Source organism: Rattus norvegicus, chromosome 12 (genome assembly GCF_036323735.1).
Source record: "Rattus norvegicus strain BN/NHsdMcwi chromosome 12, GRCr8, whole genome shotgun sequence".
NCBI classification, from domain to species: Eukaryota; Metazoa; Chordata; class Mammalia; order Rodentia; family Muridae; genus Rattus; species Rattus norvegicus.
The window spans coordinates 50,012,609-50,029,928 of NC_086030.1; the positions used below are offsets into that span (position 1 = coordinate 50,012,609).

General features: G+C 52.4%; 1 protein-coding gene across 7 annotated transcripts in view; it reads right to left on the bottom strand.

Moving 5' to 3' along the window:
• Tpst2 (tyrosylprotein sulfotransferase 2) overlaps window positions 1-11,881 on the bottom strand; it is a 42,209-nt gene extending 30,328 nt beyond the window's left edge. Inside the window, exon 1 of one of the 7 annotated variants that reach the window (XR_010056380.1) lies at window positions 10,082-10,169. Coding sequence is in view for 2 of the 7 variants with exons in the window: in XM_039089270.2 (XP_038945198.1) it covers window positions 11,675-11,679 (5 nt within the window). In the remaining 5 variants the exon portion in view is untranslated. Of the gene's footprint in view, window positions 1-10,081; window positions 10,171-11,674 lie in introns of those variants that run through there. The other 6 variants (XR_005491621.2, NM_001008508.3, XM_039089270.2 and 3 more) reach the window with 6 other exon arrangements.
• Window positions 11,882-17,320: the final 5,439 nt, after the last annotated feature.

The following is a 17,320-nucleotide window of genomic DNA, read 5'->3' on the forward strand; positions in this document are numbered from 1 at the left end:
AGCTCCCTCTCAGACATACTATCACCCCTGCCCGTTCCCGTGTTCCTAGACAACAAAACAGAGGCAAGTTAGAGGGCCTCTTACGTTCCCAAGCTGTTGAGAATAAGAATGCGTCACTAAATCCTAGGAGGCACAGGGTAGATCTGGAGTGGGTGAGGGGTCTTCTCCCAAGGGCTGGGGCTCTGGGGAGGCTGTGGGAAAGTTCTGGCCAGTTCCACACAGTCAAATGCCACCAGGCAGGGTCCCTTAGTATCAGTAAGCCTCAGTCTCCTGGTCTGTAGAATGGGAGAAGAACTCAATCCTCAGGAACCGTGAGACCACAATCTGTAATCGTCACATGAGCTGTCAAGCAGTCTTACTCAGGGCCATCCCCACCCCCAGCTGCCTGTGTGTCGAGAGGTTCCAATGTCATTCGACACCCAGAAAAGGCAAGACTACTGCCCAGGATGCCCTCGATGAGAGCCTGGCAGACCAGAGGACTCGAGAGCTGGCTAGAGACAGACCTAGCAATAGAGTCCTCCACAGCCTTTCTCCTGGATGCTCCTTGTCCTCAGAGAGGTGGAGATGGGGATCCAAGAGAAAACAAGACAGTGGACAAGAATGGGTGTCCCACGCTCTGGAATATGCAGCGTCATCACACCCACCCTGCATGGCCACAACGGAGGCTGCACAGGAGGGCAGGGCTGCAGCCTCAGCCCACAGCCTGGTAGAGTGAGAATCCAGATTTGAATCCTGGGTTCTCTTCCTTCCCAAACAAGTGGCCTAACGCCAGGCACCCTTCTGCCACCTGCAGCAGGGACAGTAAAAGCACCACCCGGAGGCAGAGGGGCATGGGCTCCCAGAAAGTCCTCAATAGAGGACTGGTCACACAGCAGGGGTCACAAATGCCTGTGTGCACTGTGACTTTGGCGTATGTGCCTTCCTGCCTGTGCACTGATAACCGGTTTTCCAGGCCTTCCCCTGCTGCCTCCTCTCCTAAGTGATGACAGCATAGTGACCCTTGCACATGCAAGTGTGGTCACCCCAGCCTGCTCCCCTGGACTGCCTCCTTCCCAGGACATCAGCACCTCACTAGCCTCTTGGTGTCCACCCTTCTCCAAAGTATGTCAGTTCTCCAAGGGGAAGAGACAAGGTCAACACTGCCTGCTGTTGGGTGTCCAGTGCCCCAGGCAGGGTCAGCTGCATTATGAGGTGACCCAAACGGGGTCAGCTACACTGTGGAGTACCTGAGGCCTGGTCAGTTGCACTGTGGGGTGCCTGAGGCAGGGTCAGTTGCACTGTGGGGTGCCTGAGGCGGAGTCAGTTGCACTGTGGGGTGCCTGAGGCAGGGTCAGTGCATTGTGGGGTGCCTGAGGCAGGGTCAGTGTATTGTGGGGTGCCTGAGGCAGGGTCAGTGCACTGTGGGGTGCCTGAGGCAGGGTCAGTGCATTGTGGGGTGCCTGAGGCGGGGTCAGCTGCACTGTGGGGTGCCTGAGGCGGGGTCAGCTGCACTGTGGGGTGCCTGAGGCAGGGTCAGTGCACTGTGGGGTGCCTGAGGCGGGGTCAGCTGCACTGTGGGGTGCCTGAGGCAGGGTCAATGCATTGTGGGGTGCCTGAGGCGGGGTCAGTGCATTGTGGGGTGCCTGAGGCGGGGTCAGCTGCACTGTGGGGTGCCTGAGGCGGGGTCAGCTGCACTGTGGGGTGCCTGAGGCGGGGTCAGCTGCACTGTGGGGTGCCTGAGGCGGGGTCAGCTGCACTGTGGGGTGCCTGAGGCAGGGTCAGTGCATTGTGGGGTGCCTGAGGCGGGGTCAGCTGCATTTCAAGGCCTCTCACAAAGCCCAGAGGTACCAAGAATGCCATTATTCTTTTCTTGGGCCTGATGTGTCAACTTGCCAGGGTTGAGAACACCTGGGAGACAGGCCACCGGACTGGACCTATCTATGAAGGAGTTTCTGGACCCGGTTAACTGAGTTAAGGCCTGAATGTGAGCGGCCATCCCACAGGTTGAGGTACTGGAGTGAGTGAAAAGGAGGGAGCAGTGTAAACATCATCTCCACTCCACTGGCTGGACCCTCAAACTGTGGTGAGAACAGACGCTTCCGTAAGCTTTATCTGTCAGGTATCCTCTCAGGGCAACGAGAGGGCCTAAGATACCTTTCACAACCAAAGGCCACGCCATGCCAAACTGCAAAACCTGAATTTAGAGATGGGCTCCGGACCTGGCCTAAGAGTTTCCACTCCCAGTAGGGCCAGACCCAAAGGGGATGGGGAGGGATTTCCTTCTCTGACATCACACCAAGGAACCACCTAAGGGTGATGTCCCCAGCAACCTTCATGGTGTCGGTGAAGGCCGGAGGAGCAGAATGCCTAGGAGCTCATGGTCAAACAAGGAGGCAGCAGGCAAATTGGAGAGCAAGAACAGGGATCACCTGGGAAGTCAGGGCAGGTACCAAGACAGGAGAGGCGGCCAAGACCAGGGATTGGGAACAAGACAGCCTGGGACCTCGTGAGCAGCAGCCTCTGTAGAGGACACAGTGGGGGCAGCCAGGCACAGCTGGGTCCCAAGGGAGGTCCAGGAGCCTACAGGACCAGTGTGAATCTCACAGAGGAATAACCGTGAGCAAAGGTTTAGCACAAAGAGGGGCTGGGGCCTTCCATGGCCTCTCCAGTGCCTGCAGGGGCCTCAGACCCCAGCAGCCCCAGTGCAGTGCTTGGGCACTTGCTTTGAGTGAAGGCTGGGAGCTGACTCCTTGCTGAACCACAGCTGGCAGTAGAGAGCAAGTTCAGTCATAGCGAAGGAGTGTGCTTACCCCAGCATCCTTACCAAGACCCAGGGTTCCCACAGGGTCCACTGGGGCAGGGTGGTGTTGTGAGTCTCCCCCTCCCAGGAGGGCTTTCCCCTGGACAGCCAGGCAGGCGCCACCCATCAGATGACCTTCTCAATACTCCACTTTCCATCCCCATCCCCCATTCTTCACTCCACCACTAAGCATGTTGTTTAGTCTCAGGCCTCAGTTTCCTCTGTAGGAATGAAAGGGCTTGGCCCCAGTTTTTAGTACTTTTTTTTGTCGCCCCAGACTTCATCCAGATACGTGCTGGGCGTGATGGCACATGCTTTTGGAAACAAAAGCAGGTGGATCTCTGTGAGTTAAGGCCGGGCAGATCCACATAGCAAGTTACAGGACAGCCAGGACTACATAGAGGAAACCCTGCCCCCACCAAAAAGGAGGAGAAGGAAGAGGAGGAGGAGCTGTGGCCACCACTCGCAGCTACCACAACCTACTATGTGCTTAAGCAGAGAAGTAAAGGTGACACAGGCATCATAGAATAGAGTTAAAAAAAAAAAAAGCGGTTACTGGGACAGAGGTCCCGAGGGTTAATAATCTACCCACTGAGCATTGTAGCCTATCTGACCAGAATAGCCTTCCACTCCCTCACTGTCTCTATCAGGGGCCAACTGGGGTTTCCTCTTCCTCCCCCAACCCTGGGGCAGGAAGGAGAGGACCTGGAAAACAGCCACATCAGCATCCCCCATAGCTACAAGAGGAGGGTCTGAACAGAACGGATGATCGATGTCACCCGGGGTTGAAGGAAGTGGGAGAAGGGAAGGGCTGTGCGTGTGTGGTGTGGTGTGGTGTGGTGTGGTGTGGTGTGGTGTGGTGTGGTGTGGTGTGTACACGGGGTGGGGAGCAGGGGCAGAGATACAGATGGGTAAAGAAATAGAAAGAGGTCAACTTTTGACGTCAGAGACACACACATGGAGGAGACAGGACAGGACGGGGTGAAGATGCTCATTCTGAGAAAGAAGGCTCTGGGTAGGCAGCCTGCGGGTTCCCACAGTTTTCTAAGGGAGCAGAGGGGATTGGAGAGGAGGAGTTATCGAAGACAGAACCTCCCAGGGCACAGAGCCCCTGGTGCCTGTGGTGGCTCAGGTTCCATGCTAAGGAGGGTTTTCTCATCACTGGCTACATCCAGATCCTTCTCCTCTCGGTTCTTTACTTATGAAGTAATTCAAGTCTTTTAAAAACTATTTCCTTCCTCTTGCTCAGTTCCTGATACTCTGAAACTGGGCGCAATCCAGCCTGGTACTTGAGGTTTGCCCGTGACTAAACTCAAACTGCCTCTGATTTGAAAGCACATGCCCTGACCCCTGACCCCACTCGGCCACCTGATGCTCCCACAGACAAAGCGGGTCCTGCACTGAGCTCCTGCAAACGCACCAGGCCACAGGCACCCTACCTACCTCAAATGGACAGAAGCAATTCTGGGCTCTGTGACAGCTCTTTGATCACCCAAGCCACCTCAAACCACACAATCTGCTTCGACCTGGCTCCTCCCTAGGGACTCTGGCCAGTACCCAGTATAAAGATGGAGCCCACAGCACTACCCATGATGGAGCTGACCTAAGGGGGATCTACATTGAGAGCTAAGTGCAGAAGGGACACAGACAAGATCACCATCACTAGGATAAGGAAACAAGAGCTGGTCAACTTTCCACAGACTGCTACAGGAGCACTGAGGTCCCGCACCGCTCTCCTGACTACTCCAGACCCTCTGACATCCCAAGAGACCGGCAGAGGCCTGACCAGGCACGGTTCGCTCATACATACCAGGCTTTTCCTACATACACAGCTGTGATAGGGTTTTATTAATAAAATAAGGCCAGTAGGAGAGGAACAAGTCTGTGCTTTGGGAAGATGACTGAGTAAAGTCAGGTTACTTAAACCTCCTGAAATGCTGACCACGTCACAGCAGATGCTTAGGGAGTAACTCGTGGGCAGGTAGCATATACACTGTGGATACAGGAAATCAGTCAAGTTCCAGTCCCCAGGGCAAATTTCCGTCACGCCGCTTACAACCTCCTGTTTCTAGAAATTTCCACTTAAGATTTCCAGCCCACCCATGACAGAGTAATTGAAAACTGGGGAAGAAAGCATGGCAGAACTCTTGTACTCCGTTGTGATGCACCAGCCAGAGACAAGAGGTGGCCAGTGAGCACGGTGTGGCCTAGTACAACTCCACCCCCAGAATGAGACATGGAGCAGGACCCACTGACTCTTGAGTCTAGGCCTTCACTGTTTCAAATGTGCTCTTTAGAAAGCAGCATGGCGGGGGGTGGTGGTGGGGGGGACGACACAGTAATGTTAAGCACCCAACTTCCCAGGTCCCTAGAACAAGGCGCCCTCGCTCCTTTTGGATCTGGTAGCAGCCTCTTCCTAGGGAGCTGCTGCGCTGTGCCTTCATGGCAGACACAGCTACTGAGTGTTCCCTGTCTTCTGGGCCCAACTGACTGTACACAACTGTACAGAGTTGCCTCTCTACAGGCCCCATGTATGCCGGCTGCCTCTACCGACAGCCCAAATCAAGCTCGTGTGGCCTCTGACCACTGACACGCTGCCAGCCTCGGAGCTTGGGAAACAGGAGGTATGTCACTATGGAGGACAGAGCCGGGAGAGAAAATGCCATCCCCACAGCCAGTGGTTCAGACTTATGCATCCCAGAACCTGCTGTTCACCTGCTGAGACGTAGCCTGGCTGGCCGTGGCTGGCCTCTGCTGGCTGGCCTCTGCTGTTTCGTACTGGCTTAGGCCAAACCTGAACCCGTTGAGTAGGTTCTTTGTGACTTGGGGATTGTGGGATGGTCCACAGGCCTCTGTGGAGCATGTGAGGGCAGCAGAGACAGGATGCACTTGAAGAACGTTGAGGAACATAGCATAGATTTAAAAGGTGCTAAGCAACAGGGATGGGTTTAAAACACAAGGAAGACCCTTGGCCTCCTTCAAAACCCTGACGCCTTTCTACACCAGGCCAGATTCCTAGGGCCAGTCCTGAGTACAGCATTGAGGCCAGGTGGGGATTATAGGAATCGGGGGCAGCCAAGACACCTGATGGAGCCTCGAACTTAGTTTGGAACTGTCGGTTTCCTCCACAAAAGTCTGAATGTCAGTTCAATGAAAACTAGAAAAACACTCAGGCTCAGTGACACAGACCTGTTGCCCTACCTCCTTGGCGGCTGAAACAGGGAGGTTGAAAGTTCAAAGCCAGCCTGGGCTATACAGAGAGAGTTCTAGGTCAGCCAGGGCAACTTCGTAAGACCTCATCTCAAAACAAACTTGGACATGTTGACTTCCTCTGTAGTCCAATGGGAGAGTGCCTGGCCGGCATACAAAGGATCCTAGGTTCAATTCCCCTAACTACAAAGCCAAATGGCCATCCTAGAAAAGCCACATTGCCAGGGAGCCAAACAAAAACCGCAGGCAGTGAACCCTCCTTCAGCAGGAAGAACAGGCCCAGAGGGGAAGTGCCTTGCCCAATATCACAACTGTCCGGAGGGAGCTGGGGCTTCAGGCCTGCCTCCAGGACTTCCCAAGGCGAGAGCCCTGTGTCTGTCCACCCTGCTACCGAGGAGGAAGTGAGACACACAGATACAAACGTGCGCACGAGTGGCTAATACTTGTAACCGCTGAGCCCATGGGCTCACGGGCCAGGCCTTACAAAGGGAAACGAGACAGGAAGGTTGGTAAACTAGGAGGACAGCCTTGGCCTCAAATCCAACCTGGCAGCTGGATGACCCTGCAGACCCTACAGTAGCAACCGCTGGGGCCTCTCTGTGATCCGTGCCTCCACTGCCGGGAGAACCAGGTTAAGGGCTGTAAGCATCTAGGCCAATGGCTGGCACTCAGCAGGCCCTGTAGGTTCAGCCAGGTTTGTAATCACTGAGGTTTGCAAAGGGCAGACTCTGGACTGTTTATGACATCATCCCCCTCCTATCCCCAGGAGGTAGCAGCCACTTGTACTCTGCTCTGCAGACTCAGCCCGGGGGTAGCGAGCAGCAATAGCTGCAGGCCTGGCTTCCAAATGGGGCGGTGATACTAATGTAGGTGGTGCCAGCTCTCTGACCTTGCCGTCTTTCTGCCACAATACAGCCTAGGTCAAGAGCCCGGCAAATGTGAGTACCCCCTTGGCAGCTGGGCCACCGGCTGCCATCTCCCCGGCAGTAATGCCCCCTCCCCCATCCTCCACCATGATTTCTGGGGCTTGGCCCAGCCCTCCAGCTATTTCAAATGACTCATGCCCACAATTCCTCCTCAGCCCGAAGCTTGGGATGGGGAAGAAGGCATCCCAGACCTCTGTGGTATGTCTGCCGCTGGGCCGGTTATGGTCCACTGTGGCACAGCGCCTCACGGGCAGCAAGACATGGGTGGTACGGGGCATGTACAGACTTCTGCTCAGGGGAACTTCTGCGAGGTCACTTAGCAAGTCAAAGTCACCCAAATCATACCTGAGCTTTCAAAAAGATACACTGTGAAGCCACACGACCCACAGTCTACAAATATACCCACAATGTATTGGAGGCTTTCTGGAGCTCAAGATACCACCATATTGAGCTCTGAGGATGTATGCCATTCTCCGGCAGGGACACAAGGCCCTTTCTTTCTAGACTGCTTTCTTCACCAAGGAACTTGTGATGGTAGAGTTACACCCAGTGCCTGGGGCTCTGTTCCCTTCCCCTGCTTCTATCACCAGCCATGGCCAGGAGCTGGGGACATGCAGGAGCTGGGGATGGAGACCTGCAGGGCAATGCTGTTTTAAACCCTGCAACAGACAGCAGCTACCAGAAGACTGGACTGACATTCAGAAATCAGACTCCCTTCAAGAATGTAGCTCAAGGCTATGGAAATAGTTCACTGGGTAGGAGATCATGCTAGGCTAGCCTGTTGACCAGAGACTGGATCTCCAGCATATCTGGAAAAAGCTGGGTGTGGTGGTACATAGCTTTGGTTCCAGCAGTTAAGAGGCAGGTGGAATCTGTCAGATCCGGGCCAGCCTAGGCTATACAGTATGACCTTGTTTCAAATAAATACAGAGAGAGAGAGAGAGAGAGAGAGAGAGAGAGAGAAAGGAAGAAAGGAATGCAGGTAGGCAGGAGGCTTGGGCTCAGCAGCATGTGCCTGCAATCCCAGAGTTGGACTTTTATAATATATAAATCAGGGGAGTCCCAGAGGCTGGCCACTCTAGGCAAAATGGCACATTCGAGGTAAAGTGAGAGAGTGTGCCTCAAAACACAAGACTGAGATCAACAGAAACGATAGAGAAAGACATCCTCCACCAACCGCTGGCCTCCCCAGACCCTACATGTGCGCAGACACACACCACCCACAATAACTCTATAAGGAATGCAGCTCTATTGGTTGCATGCTTTCCTAGCATGCTGGAAGCCATGGCTTCCACCCCGGCACTGAATACAGATGGTGTCATGATGCACACCTGTATAGCATTCAGGAAGTGGAGGCAGGAGGATGAGAAGTTAAAGGTCATCTTCAGTTCCATGGTGAAGGCCAGCCCGAGGCCCAGGAGACCGTCTCAATACACACATGCTTGAGCGTGTGTGCGTGTGTGCGCACACACACGCGCACACACACAGTCTACCTCCCGTTCTGTGGGAAGAACCCTGTCTCTTTGGTAACCTCACCCAGCACAGGAAGAGGGTGGGCAGGTCCAGGCCCCAACACCAGTAGGTACTGAGGCTGTCAACCACAATCTCCTCACCACTGCTCCTTCCTTACTCGCAGGTCCCAGGAACCGCCCAGGTGACATGCAGGGTACCCCTCGGTGCATTAGTGAACTAGGAAATCATTTAAGACAAATGCACTGAAGCTTCAGAAGAGGCTAAACATATTCAGGATTATGGGAACCCTCAAGCCAGGCAGGTGGCACGAGCCTCTAATTCCAGCACTCCAGAGCTGAAACCGGAGAGTCTGGAGTTCAAGGTCAGCTTGGACTCCACAAGACCTGGTCACAAACATCATCATAACCGTCACATACCACAGGCAGTGAAGTGGTGAGGCACTTTGGGAGTTTGGCAGCTCCTCCATAGGTTAAGCATGAATGGGATCCTATAGCCCAAGGACCCCAGTCCTGGGTTAAGTATTTAGGCAGAACTAAAAAGATACATATGCCAAGAAATAAGGTGTGTGTTATTCCCAGCAGCGGTACTGATCACAGCCATAAAGAACATCAACCCACTGTACATCTACAAGGCCAATGGAACACGAACATGAACACACACACACTCACACACACACACACACACACACACAAACACGCATGCACATACACACAAACACACACGGTATATCCACACTAGGAAATACTATACACGTGAGAAACCATGCACAGAACTATCCAGAGCAGAGAAATTCATAGACAGACAGTAGGTGTAGATGAAGGTGAGGTTTGGGAGTTGAGGGTTAATGACTGCTGCTTTGAGGGGCGGGGTGGGGGGGGATGTACAAATGTTCTAAAAGTAGACAATGGGGATCAGTGCATAATATGAGCGCCCTAAAGCCCACCAACCTAAAGTTTGCTTCCAATGGGTGAGTAGTATGGTTAGTAGATCAGACCTTCAGAAAAACTGTTACAAAATCCTTTGATACGTTTTTCAAAACAAACAAACAAAAAACAAGATGTGGTAAATGGATAAGCCCGAGCGGGCACAGCAGCTCACGAATAACTTAACAGCTTCTTTAGGGTAACGAAACAAACCCAGTTCTGCATGCCCGGAAACAGGCTGGAGAAAGGGCATGTCCCCAATACTAAACCGGAGCCTCCCAGCCCGGTCTGCCCCAATGCAGAAGCTGGGCCTAACTAACCTTTGGGCAACCCTGCTAGGATGAAAGAAAAAAAGGGGTGGGGAGGGCGAGGAATAGTGTGGACACCGGGAGAAGGGGGAACCGGGGCAGCCACTTCTGGGGTGGGGGTGAGGGCCACACGCGCGCGCGCCCGCGCACGGAGCCCCGCGGGAGAGTTTCTGCTCCGTCCTGTCTGCGAGTCCTAGCGGCCCGGCACGTGACCGCCCAGGCCTCAGTTTCCCCACGTGTGAAAGCAGGAAGCTGGCAAATGGGGCAGAGCGAGAGGTCTGAGCGTTCTAAGAACCACCGTGGGCCGCGACCTCCGCAAGTTAACTTCCCCGCGGCGCCGCGCGGGTGGGGCTCCAGGCCACGCTCGTCCTCCCGCGGCGGTCAGGCCTGTCTGCACCGCCCACCGTCCCCAACGCGCCACGCAGCCCCGACCCGGTACTGGCCGAGGCCGCCGCCACCTACCGTGCCCGAATCCGCGCCCGCGCAGACTCCGGCTCCCTGCCGGCCGCCAGGGAGGCGCCGCGAGGGGCGGGGCCGCGTGTCATGACGCAAGGGGCGGAGCCACTTGTGATTACGCCCCTGTGGCCTATCACTTGACCACGCCCCCTACAGCCTATCGCTGAGTCGCTCCGGAGGACTCCAGGCTTGCCCGGAGGCCTGGGGGCGGGACCTAGATAGGCCCTGCCCACACGCACAGTCTCGGCCACACCCCTTCCCATAGCTTTCCCTCTACCTAGGGGAGGGCCACGCGCCATGACGCAAGGGGTGTGGCCAAGAGACCCCGCCCCTCCCCACGTTGTCCCGCCCTCGTCCCCTCTCCAGGGGCGGAGCTCCTGCCGTTACGGGCTTGCAGCTCTGACTCCTTTTAACTATGCAGGGCGTTCCTCCTCTGACCGGCGCCCACCGGGGTGCAGCAACCAGGCTGGCGTTTAGACGCGGGGCGGGCTGGCCATTTCTCAGCGCAGGGGTGTGCACTGTGAGTACAGAACTGCGCCCCAGAGAGGTGCCAGCCCAAGGTGTGCAGAGCAAAAGAGAGGATGCAGGCTAGCCTCTCACTGCATCCCCTATATCCTCTGTTTACATCGTTGTGTGTGTGTGTGTGTGTGTGTGTGTGTGTGTGTGTGTGTGTGTGTTACTAGTTTAAAATACATTTCTGGGGCGGGAGAGATGGCTTGTTTGGTAAAGATGCTTGCAATCCCTGAAACCAACCTAGAGATGGGAGAGGAGAACCGACTCCACAAAGTTTTATCTCCACAACTTTGGCACACACACAAGTAATAAAAATAAATAAATATTTAAAATAAAAAATCCTGGGGTTTGCGAGATGGCTTAGTGGGTAACGGCGCCTGCCTCCGAGTCTGCCGACCTGAGTTCGATAGGTGACCCGGATCATGCAAGGACCCTCCCTCCCCCAAACAAGTTGCTGTTTGACCTCACAGGGTGCTGTGAAACAGTATCCACAATATCTGTACAAAAATACAATGTAACACATTTTTATACTTGTTAAAACTAACACAAATGGGGGCTGGGGATTTGGCTCAGTGGTAGAGCGCTTACCTAGGAAGCGCAAGGCCTGGGTTCGGTCCCCAGCTCCGAAAAAAAGAACCAAAAAAAAAAAAAAAAAAAAAAAAACCTAACACAAATGTCTGACAAATGTCATACAAGGCAAAGCATACAGATTTGTGTTTGTCATTCATTTATGGGTTCCATAAAACTGCCTGCCCGTGGGAGAATCTGGGCTGACAAAGTCCCAGCCTTGGTGAAGCCAGTTACCAAGAATGAAACCACACTGCATACCATTTACTGAGTGTATATTTGAGACTTAGTGTGACTAACGACACAGCGCTGGGAGTTTTATACTATTTATGGGTGAAGAAAGATCAAAGAAAGAGGTCTGACTGAAGGGGACTTCTGCTCAGCTGAGAGCTCTCTCTGGGCTTTATGATTCCAGAAGTAAGCTGGATTCCCTCAACAAGCCTTCACAGCAGTGTCTGGAACTGGCCAGGCAGAAGCAGGAGCCAAAGCTAGTCCAGGGAGAAAAAATGGAGCGCTTACCTCATGACCCGAAGTACAGGCAGGGTGATGTGTGTGACTAGTCATGAAAAGTACATTAGCCACGGTAGAGACTAGGGCAGCCAGAGCAGAATCCAGTAAGGAGGAGGTCAGCCTGGGGCCTGTGTGAAGACAGGTAGGCAGGATGTGGTGGAAGGGGAGGATGCAGCCTGGCTTCTGTGCACCGTGGAAAGGCGTCTCCACAATGTTCTGTTGAAATGGAGATAGGGAACGTGTTCATCAAGGAAGGATGTGGCTGGCTGGGTTTCTGTAGAGACCTCTCTGAGTGCTCTTGGGGAGAAACAAGCAGGGCAAGGGCTTTGGCTCATTCCAGGGTAGTTAAGCATCCCAGGGCAGGCAAAGGATGCAGAAGAAGGATTCTGCTTCCAGAGATGCTAGGAAGACAGGAGAGGCAGGTACTAGTGGATGACTAGTGTGGGCAGTCTCTCAGTCACCCAGTTTAGCAAACATTTGCAGATCTTAAGCTGACTGTTACCTCCTGGAGCAATAGGAACACCATCCCCCTTGTGGATCAGCCTGGGAATCTAATGTGACTTTGAAGGCAGGTGGGTGAACAAGCCATCCCTGTCCCTGGGCTGGGACCTCCCAGGGCTGGGCATCTCCTTTATCTGTTCTCCGACCTGCTTCCTTAGACAGGCTCACAAAGCATGGCACCTAGGGAGTTTCCAGAGGATGTTTGTCAAAAGCACGGGATAGAGATGTAGCATCAAGCACACTGCTCTAAACCCTTCCTAGCACTGACCCTTCACATCCTGGGCTATGGCGATGCTATATATCAATAGCTTTGCCTTCTTCAGGCTCTTGCTGTACCTGGAGCTGTTCAGAAGAGCTGGGGCTGGGGATGTATCTGAGTGGTAGAGCCAGATGAACAACAGTCTCAGAACCCTAGAGTCCATCCCCAGAAGCACCAGGTTTTGCTTTGTGTTTTGTTTTGTTTTGTTTGTTTTTAATAATTTCTATTGCTTGCTCATTCTTTCCAATAGCCTTCCGAGGTTTCTTATCATCACACCCATTCTACAGATGAGGAAACAGAGCCTCGGTCAGGAAATGTGGTTTGAGAACTACAGCTGCCTGTTAGTTCTAATGTAAATAAACTCAGGTCTCTCACCCTTCCAGTACTCTGGCAGCAGCAGGCAGCTAGGCTCATTCTCTGTCAAGAAGCTTGTGTGGTAACTGTTTCTTTCTGGATGGTCAGGCTTCAGGAAACATCCTTTGATCTTTGACCCAGATGACTGGTTGCCATGGCATCATGGCTCCAAACAAGGTGGTCGTCTCTGCTCTGGTGTGTGTGTGTGTGTGTGTGTGTGTGTGTGTGTGTGTGTGTGTGTCCAGAGCAACCCTAAGTGTTATGTTCCGGAATTCTAGTGACCTCCTTTGAGACAAGATATCTCATTGGCCAGAAGTTCACCAGCTAGGCTGGACTGGCTGGGCCAGGAGCCCCAGGGAATCTTCCCATCTCTGACTCCCAGTGCTGGGGTTACCAGCACAACCTACCACACCCCACATTTTCACATGGGTTCTGGGCATTGAACTCAAGTTTGCATGTTTCAGTGCAAGTGCTTTGTTGACTGGTCTGCCTCCCCAACCCTTTCATTTTTTTTTAAACAGTCTCACTATGTAGCACAGGTTGATCTTGAACTTGTGACCTCTGCCTCTGCTTCCCAAGAGCTGGGATTAGGCAGGCACCCTCATTGCCATCCTTAGATGCTCACCTCTTCCGAGCCCCTCTGGACACCCCGGAACCATGTCTTCTCCCTTGAACTCAGTTGCCACATGCCCTGATGCTGACTGGGTTGTGGTCGGTGACCCTGAGCACTTCTGGGGATAATCCTTTCTATGCTGCACACAGGCAAGCAACCCATGTATTCAAGACTGAAAGATGTGGGTTACCCCTGTCACCGTGGAAAATAGTGCTCCTCCAGAGAGAGACTTTGTCTTCCCAAATACTTGGATCGAAGATTCAAGATCTTGGATCTACTAAGGGGATGGGGGCTCAGACCAGTGTAGGGTGCAGGACTGCAGGCTCCTGGCGAAGCTTCCAGAAAGGTGACTGTGACTAGCCCCTGCTTTCCATCAGTGTCACCTCTGAATCATGTTTTGAGTTGTGGTTGAAACTGGGTTTCTGTTTCAAAACAACACATGGTGGTTTCTCATGCTGATGCTCTGAAGTTCTTCCCCAGGTGGTCAGAACCCCACATTTCCAGAGCAGGCTGGAGTCAGGACCCAGGGCAGAGCTGACAAGTTCAGCCTGTCGGCTCACCCTGTAGGCTCATCCTGTCTGCTCACCCTGGCCGCCCCCGAGTGAGTTTTCTTTCCCTCTGCACTGTTTATTTTGCTTAGAGTCTTTTGTGTGCTTTGTTTTTCTTACAGATTGTCTTATGTGCTCATAAATTTGCTAGCCAAACAATAAATAAATAAAAAAAGTACTGACTGTTAATCCCTCCTGGGTTTTTGTGTTTGTTTGGGCAAGTATATGTATCTAATCTTGAGGAGGCTAATTTGCCCATTTTTTTTCACCTGTCAGCACCCTGGAGAAAATACTGGTATCACTGAGCTGAGAGCAACTAGGAAGGAGTTTGAAAATCAATCAAGCTGCTGAATACCAATTCTTTCTCTGACTTTCTCACTCTCTCCCCCTCTCCATCCCCCTCCTCCCCTCCCTCTCTTTCTCTCTCCAGGGTCTCATATGGCCCAGGCTGACTCCAGCTTCCTATATAGCAGAAGATAACCTTGAATATATGATCCTCCTGCCTCCACGTCCCAATGGTTGTGATTATAGGCATGTGGTACCACACCCAGTATTTTCTGGCGGGGTGGGGGTGGGGGGGATCAAACCCAAGGATGCTAGGCAGGCATTAACCAACCGAGCTGCATCTCTCTGACCTGTTTGTCTTTTTCTAGGACTCATCAGATTGACACAAATAAAAACAACCACAGTGTAAATAATATCAAAACTATCTTTTTAACAAGTGCTGATAAAACTCAGAGCAACTGGCAAACTGTTCAGTCGATTCAATGGAATTCATCTTTCTCCTTCGGGCAGTGTGGTCCATCCGGCTATCAGCAGGTCCTTAGAGCTAAGAGAGTTAAGTGCTTATGGCTCATGACTGTAGGGCTCTGCTCGAGACAGCATGTCTTTAATCTCTCCACTCAGGAGGTAGATGCAGGAGGATCAAAAGTTTAAAATTATCCTTGGCTACACAATAGATGCAAGGCCAGCCTGGACTATAATATCAAAAGGGATACAGACGAAAAGATCTTCACTTGCACACCGTAGGAGATCGGGGTGGAGAAAATGGGAGGAAGAGGAAGACAGAATTAATGGTAGGAGTTCGCCAGCTCAGGGTGGGGAATCTCTCGGAGGCTTGCCTTTAGAATCAGTCCTGGAAGACTGGCGATGCATTGCCAAGAACCTTATCTTCAGAATATTGTGTTTGGAAGGACAATCAGCCTACTGATTGAGAGTTGGGGAGTAAGACCCGGAAGGAAGCCATTTACAGGATACCTCCTAGGGCTCAACAGAAGCACAGACCAGCCCCACAATCCTGATCCACAAACAAGCCTTTTTTTTTTTTTTTTGTTCTTTTTTTCGGAGCTGGGGACCGAACCCAGGGCCTTGCGCTTCCTAGGCAAGCACTCTACCACTGAGCTAAATCCCCAACCCCAAAACAAGCCTTCTTGATGGAGATGCTAGCCACTTTGTCGGATAGGAGAGTTGAATCACGGTAGAGGGAGAGGCAGGATGCCGGGGGGCATAGCGCTAGACCCAAGGAAGGCTAGGTAACATGGCACCTCTGCCTTGGAGCCCTAGAAAGCCCAGATGAGGTGTTAAAAGACCCCACCTTCCTTATCATCTCATCTTCTGCCGGCTCAGCCTCTAACCTGTCCCCACTTCTGCCCACACAACCGCCAAGCCACTGCCCCCATCCCAGGATGCTTTGCTGCATCTACCACAATCTCCCTGCGCCCCCGCCCGTACTCGGGGCACTACAAAGCTGCCAGGCGCAGCTGTGCGAGCTGGCCACCGCACAGGGTGCTGCTTCCACATGCAGACAGCACAGCTCTCCGCCAGCAGTTTCAAGCAGGTGACGGGAAGATACACTTGTTTTCTTTTAATCATCGATATCTTGGTGCCATCTGGGCCCGCAGGACTCTGCTGTTTGCTTTGCCTAGAATATAGCTTCCCCGTGCTTCACGCTTCACCAGGCAGGCTCTGGCTCCATGACTCGAGCCTCTTCTCCTGGAAGATATCCATAGCAACACCCTTCTCACTACAAGCGTCCGGCTAACGTCAGTCAGTCAATGCTAACTACAGATAGGCGAGTCAATAACGCCTGGTAGAGATTTCCGGAACACCGGGTTCTACGTGGACACATGGGCTGAATCGTTTGCTCAAAAGTAACATTCCTTTCGATCTTCATTGTTTAAAACAGGAACATGAAAAAAAACTATCTCAGCTGGTCTGTGCTTTTCTCCAACACTCGCTAATGACCCCATTGAGTCACATCTTGAGCAGGCAAGCTGGAGTCAGGGGAGCAGACGTGCCGCTGACACTTAATAGGCAGTCTTCTCTAAATTGTATTTGATCTCTTTGTGTGTGACTACTTTCTGTCTACAGTACACGAGGCTGAGTTTCTGCTTTCCTGGAGAGCTATAACAGAGTTTTATTTACAAACCAACGAGTCTATTTAAAGTGCCGAATGCAAATGCCACACCCAGACTACAGGCAAGCGGAGCAGAAAGTCATCTGGGTGCTGCTGAGAGGGCGAGAGTCTGATGTGCAGACTCCGAAGCCAGAAAGCCTGGATTTGGGTGTGGATGCTCATTGCGTGATGTTGGGCAAGTCTGTTCCCGTCTCTGGGCCCTGGTATTCTTCCCATGTTCAACTGGAAGGGTCCTAGTACTAATCTGAAAGCTATAGCGAAATGTGTGTAAATATTCTTGCGGCCGGGTACAGAGGCACATACCTGCAATCTCAGCACTCAACAGGCTGAGATGGAAGGATCCTGAGTTCAAGGCCAGCCGGGACTACACAGCAAGGCTTTGTCTTAAAAAATAATACATATACACATACACTTTTATGTTCTTGAGTGTTCTATCTGCATGAACTCATTAATGAATGCCTCTGGAAGCCAGAAGAGGGTGTCTGAAGGACTGAAACAGCTGTTTTTGTGAGCTGCCACGTGGAAGGTGGGCATTGAAACCAGGTCCTCTGACAGGGCAGCCAGTCAGTGGGTTCTCTTAACTCACAATATCCATCTCGACAGCCTGCAGTCCTTGTCTTTAATAAATAAGTAATCAAATAAACGAATAGGCTGGGGGATGTGGCTTAGTTGGTGGAACTCTAGCTTGTACAAAGCCCTGGGTTCAAGCCCTAGCGCCAAATAAACTCAATGGTTCACACCTCTAAGAAAAATCTGGGGCTGGAGAGATGGCTCAGCGGATAAGAGCACAGAGGTTCTGAGTTCAAATCCCAGCAACCACATGGTGGCTCACAACCATCTGGAATTGGATCTGGCGCCCTCTTCTGGTGTGTCTGAAGACAGCTGCAGTGTGCTTATATAAAAATAAATAAATCTTAAAAAAAAAAAGAAGAAGAAGAAAAGGGAAGGAAAAATTTGGTGCAGA